General features: G+C 37.8%; 1 protein-coding gene across 1 annotated transcript; it reads left to right on the forward strand.

The window, feature by feature from the left end:
* Positions 1–3278: 3278 nt before the first annotated feature.
* Positions 3279–5792, forward strand: LOC110409734 (uncharacterized). The gene is made up of 2 exons (XM_021419183.1): positions 3279–5149; positions 5297–5792. Exons 1-2 carry the CDS (start codon positions 3286–3288, stop codon positions 5452–5454), a joined length of 2022 nt encoding a protein of 673 aa, XP_021274858.1. The 5' UTR covers positions 3279–3285; the 3' UTR covers positions 5455–5792.
* The last annotated feature ends 208 nt before the right edge of the window (positions 5793–6000 follow it).

Raw genomic sequence — 6000 nt, forward strand, 5'->3', positions numbered from 1 at the left:
TGAGCGTGCCACGCAAACGCACCAAGCTTTTTCGTCTGTTAAAGTTTGTAAAATGAAGAACCTGGCAAAGCAGCTATGGCCCTTTTGGGGTGATTTTTTGGAATGTATTTTCTTAAGTACATATTTGGTTTTTTATATATATACATAGTTTTTAATATGATTTGATTTGATTTGATGGTGAAATTGGAACAATATTTCAATAGGTTAGGAAAGACATTTGGTTGGAAATAGCCAATGGGTTGTGAAAGATGTTAAAGAAGCTTACTTAGTATCTTTTTGGCAATTAATATGTGTAGCTTGTATTGGTTAGAGTCTAATAAAGAAAGTGACAGAAAGATGGCCATGGCTTTTTATTTTTTTAAAAAATTTCTTCCTGAGATTTTTAAATCAGGGTTGATGATATGTCAAGACCATTGAAGAGCATTGAATAGCCAAATTGTTAACCACTTTGGGAATTGGGCTCAGATTCTTTAACCCATCTTTGTTTTGCTTTTTTAAGGTGATGAGAGACAAGATGAGCGCAAGATTCTGTACGACATTTTCAGATTTTCCTACAACCATGCCTTTATTTTATCCTCCCACTTTTCTTTTTAATTAATTAATTAATTAACCTTTTAATTATTGAAATAGTATTGGTACTGTTTTTTTCCTTCGGCTTATGCTTAAATTTTTTACTGAGAGTCAAGCTCAAGAAGGTAATGCTATATATTTGATTTTTTTTTAAAAAAAAAACAACAATAGTTTTTATAATTAATTGAGGGATAAGTTAGTCATATTTCAAAACAGGGAAAGGCATTTCGTCATTTTCTATCCAAACCATGAGTTGCAAATCAAAAGCATAACGAACCATAATGTGTTTGGCAATGTGTTGGCCACCAAAATGTTTTTATTTTGAGAGTAAAACACAATGCCAAACAAGACCTTAATGGCACCTTGTCCCTATGCGTGCTGACAATGAACTATTTAGAGTCAGCTAGGCTCAAACTCATTTAAGATATATGCCAAACTTGGAAACTAAATTAAGTCCTTTCATCCATTGTTTTCATTTTTCTTTTTCTTTTTTTTTAAATAAAAAAGTTAGAGAAGGCAAAGGGGAGAGATAAACATTTTTCATCCTTATTCACAAAAATAAATCATTTTTTATTCACTTTTCCATATTTTCCACAAAACATATATATACATATTCCATTTTTTTTTCACTTTTCTCTTCCTCAATTTTCTATTTTCCAGTGCCCCTGACCCTACCAAGCAAAGCCTAGATCCTATGTTGCTTTTGACTTTTCATTTTTTTTTGAGATAATTGTATTGCACACATATAATTGTGACCAATAACCAATTGACCCAAAGGTTCCATATCTGAGTCCAACTCAGGCCCAAGATGTTCTGTTGGCCATAGCTCTTTACGAACTATATGCGCTTGGGTTAGCTTTGGGACGAGCAGAATTAGTAATGGCAATCCAAGCTCGGCTTGTATGAATGAATCTCTTTGGGCTGGGATTCCACCAGTTAGGTTTGATTCGTACTATGTGCTGTGAACCTGAAACATGTACAAGCGTGGGTTCTTTTTCTTCTTCTTTGGGTAATCGTGTAAGAATGCGTCAGATTTCCAATCTAGCTAGCAGACATGGTTGCAACTTTTGGAAGGCTAACATCACCAGAGAAACTTCAAAACAGGCCTGGGTTAAAAGGATCATACAACTTGCCATTGATATATTATGAAGTTGTCTTTCCAGAGTTTCCACCTCGGCAGTAGAATTCTCTATAGAGTTCATACCAAATCAAAAAACTTTGAAATGCTCATTGCAAATTATCAAATAAGATACACACCTTTTGATGTCCAACAAAAACATTTCCTTTCGACCTGAAATTAGGCTTTCTCATCCACGCTAAGCCTGTGAGCTTCAAGCTCATGTGCCTGGAAATCAACGCTTGAGCACGCGAAGCCACAAACTGATCATGAACTACATGCATATTATTATTCAATAAGGACATATGTCAAGATATGAACTAAACTCCCATAGATCCTGATTGCAATCATTCATCATAGTTGACGACATCCGAGGAAAGATTACATGCTTCCTTAAGATATTAAACCTAACTCGCAAAGTAAAACTAAACTGTTTAGAGCTAATCATGCTTTCCAACATATAGTTACAAGTTGAGCATAGAAGCTGCATTTTGCATCTACAAGGATATAAAAACCATGTTAGAATGAATAAAATATAGAACCAATCAGGTCTTTTCACATAGATAACATGTTGCATATGGAAGCCGCATTTTCTTGAGACCAGCCCAGTTGTACTTGGCTGCATATTTTTGTGAGTTCTTCTTCACTTTTTGAGTTGGAAACAAACTAAAAAGCACCTGTGGTCGATTGTTTTTGATCATGACAAAGTGCATTGGTTGGCTTCGTATGAGGGAACCATGGTTCCAGTTCCTTTGATCTAAAGGGAGTGAGATGTAGAAAATGATTACTCACTTTGTTTAGTACTTCTGCAACTGCACTTTTTTTTTTTTTGAGAAAAGAAACTAAAATTATTTAAACAGTTTGCTTTCCAAGGGTTTACCATCTGAGATTTGAATGATTCATTTCAAAGTGATGGTGTGTATGCTATCCATAGGCTAGAAGTGTGGTCCATTGTCTACATTGTTGATAGCTGCCTTCTTAACTCTTTGATTGAATCGCCACAACCTCCATTTTAGTTGTACATATCAACCTTTTTTTTCCTTCTGATCAGAACTGATTCATGTAGGTCAAGTGTAATCAGGTTGCTTAGGCAATAAGAACAACATATAATAATAAACTTTTTGAATTGTTTATGGTATACGTGCGTTTGGCATAGCAGCAATAAGAATTGAATTGAATTTATAGCCACTGCCAGCATCCATTAATTCTGAGTCTTGACCATTTCAACATATAGATCGGAAGAAAAGAGTTTCACACTTACAATTTCCTTATGGTATTATTCATTTTAGGGCTATTGCATCTTGTACATGTCTGATACATCAATGAATGAATTTGGGTTTCTGAAAAGGATTCATATATGGATCATAACGCATAAAACTTCCTAATTTAGGTAGATTTGGGATCCTACTTCTAAAGGCGAAGGTGACAACAACCATTACTCTTGCCTGACTACTGTTCTATAGATAAAATATTGGTTATAACCTCTTTTTCTGACTCTCTCTCTCTCTCTCTGCTTTTTCGTCTCCTTTATATTAAGTTTCATGCGTAGCTTAGTTGCATAGTTGTAACTCCGCACCCACCAGCGCTCCAGGAAACTGATGAGCGCAGCTTTTTTCTTGCCTATTGACCTTCCCGCCCCTGAAACTCATCTGGATTCCAACTCTCTTTTTCCTTCCATGGAGTCACCACACCAAAATAATAAAGCCAATAACACTGTCAAGATGCATTCACAGCCACCATGCAGCAAGCCCTGTTGTTTCTTCTGCACGATGAATGAGCCAGAACCATCTTTAAGAAGATCCAAACTCAGCCAATGCTTCAAAGAGATGCCTCTCAGAGATGACCAAGATCATGTTTTGGTCTTAAGTGGGCTCTGGAACATTTCCATGACTCAACCTGATGATGCAGAATTCCCATCCCTTGGTATATTTGAATGCATGGCCAAACTGATCCATAGAGGCATTACTGATCAGGATTGGCTTCTTAGAGGTCAGAATATCTATATCCCCTACTATGCTGCTCATATTATTGGTTCATATACAATGGACAAAGACCAATTTGCAGAAAGAGCTGTTAAATCAGGTGTAGTTTTGCCATTAATGGAGCTTTTGAGAGGTAAGATGGGTTGGGTTGAGCAACGAGTTGCAGTTCGGGCACTGGGTCACTTGGCCAGCCATGACAAAACCTTCGAAGCTATTGCTGTGCATGAAGTGGAAATCATAAAACTGGCGATGAAGATAGCTAGCAATTGCCTTGAAGTGATTTATGAAGAGTTTATTGGAATAAAAGATACGAAGAGACCGAAATACTATTGTGACCTCCTTACAAGAGGACTTGGAGGATTGGAGTTGCAGTTCAGGAAGGCTGAGGAATGGGCTAGTCAGCTCCAATGTTGGTCGCTCTATCTGTTGAATTGCTTTGCATGCAAGGAGAAGTCTCTCAACTTGATCTGCAAGAAAGAGTTCTTGAAGACTTTGTGTGGAATGTGGGGTGGATTAGTGAATCTAACCTCTCCTGCTGGAATTGGATTGCTAAGAACTCTGTGTTCCTCTAAAGCAGGAAGAGAAAATGTAGCAAATTTGAAAGAAGTAATAGATAGTCTTTGCAATGTTTCAAGATCTTCAGATGACTGGCAAGAAATGGCTGTTGATTGTCTTTTATCGCTTCTCAAAGACCAAGATACAAGATATAAAGTTATTGATATTGCAGCTTTGTCTCTTGTTGATTTAATTGAACTCAGAAGCCTTGGAGCAAGAAAAAAAGTGGGAGAAACAATCACGCATACATTGTTGCAAGATTACCACAAAATCAAATATGGTTTCTTGAAACTGAAGAGCAAGAAAGCTGAGAGAGCATTAGAAGAATTATGGGAATTGAAGGTGGAGAATATAAAGAGAGACAAGCTAATGTCTGAGCAAGACATGAAAGAGAGAGAAGTGTTTATAGGGAAGTTGAAGAAACAAGGCAACAAAAACTTTTGGTCCGGTGAAATTGAGCAAGCTTGCAAGATGTACTCGAAGGCCTTGGATTTGTGTCCAATAAACACGAGAAAAGAGAGGATTGTTCTTTACAGCAACAGAGCTCAGTGTTATCTGCTACTTAAAAACCCAGCAGCCGCCATTAGTGACACAACCAGAGCTCTAAGCTTATCAAGTCCTGTGAGCCCTCACAGTAAAAGCTTGTGGAGAAGGTCGCAGGCTTATGACATGAAAGGGTTGGCCAAAGAGAGCTTGATGGACTGCTTAATGTTCATCAATAGTCGCATAAAATCTGAGCACACCAAGCGTGTCAGGATCCCATACTATGCTGCAAGGATGATCAACAAGCAGATGAATGCCACGTGGCTATTTGCGAATGCCAAGTCAAAATTTTGCAGTAAAAACGGGGAAAGAGTATATGAATGCAATGGAAAATACCAGCTGCAGGAAATGCTGCAGAGGTTGATGGATGCCAAGGACAATGGTAAGCCTATAACGTTAGCCCTGTAAATATTGCCATTTATTGATATTAATTTACATGAAGTGAAATTTCTTTGACCCTACTACAAATCTTTTGCTCATTTAGGAACAGTTTGTTGATGTTTGTTTTCCCCTTTTGTTGGTCTCTTAGGTATGCCAACTAGTGTAGAAGACCCTCTAGTTGAAAAGAGACGGAGGAGAAAGCAAGAAAAAGCAGGCAGGAGAAGAAAAGGCATCAGCGTCCCTGCTGGATGGGCACATGCCAAAAGTGGGATGAGAGACAGCCAAGTGCTGTCCATCACACAGTAAGAGGTGGAAAGAGACATGATCAACAAAAACCAACCGTTGACAACCATAAGCAGAAGCATGCACGGCAGCCGGTAGGATAATCAGAGAGTCAACCCATAATATGCAGCCAGGCTACGGAAAAAGACCTCTGCATCCATTGAGCTTGGAGCACTCTCTGTTCTTCACTTGGAGGGTCAATGCCAGTTGCCAATCCTATGAGAAAACTACATGTAAAGCCCATAACGCAACTTGTCAAAAGTTGGATTGTTCAAATATTCATGTTGTTATGATCACCATGGTAGAGAACCCACAACCAATGTAACTTGAATTCTTTGTCCCTTTTTAACCACTGCAATTAATTGAGCTACACAAATGCAAAAGCAAACAACATAGAATGCCTCCTTTATCCATACTTTTCCATTAGTTTCTTAAACCAATAATAGTAAAACCTAGGGATAGATTTAATAAAACATAAAGATATTTTGGCAGATAATGAATTGAATTATTTTCTCTTTACCAACCTATATCTCCCCTTGCCTTGACCTCCCTCTCGTTGAGAAGAGAGAA

Source organism: Theobroma umbraticum, unplaced genomic scaffold, assembly GCF_002168275.2.
Source record: "Theobroma umbraticum cultivar Fairchild unplaced genomic scaffold, ASM216827v3 scaffold_44.0, whole genome shotgun sequence".
Taxonomy (NCBI): domain Eukaryota; kingdom Viridiplantae; phylum Streptophyta; class Magnoliopsida; order Malvales; family Malvaceae; genus Theobroma; species Theobroma umbraticum.

Bases quoted from the DNA above. Each gene is read 5' to 3' on its own strand.
- LOC110409734 (XM_021419183.1), top strand. From the start codon at position 3,286: ATGAGCGCAGCTTTTTTCTTGCCTATTGACCTTCCCGCCCCTGAAACT. The intron at 5,150-5,296 runs GTAAGCCTATAA...TTGGTCTCTTAG, and splicing joins GATGGATGCCAAGGACAATG to GTATGCCAACTAGTGTAGAA.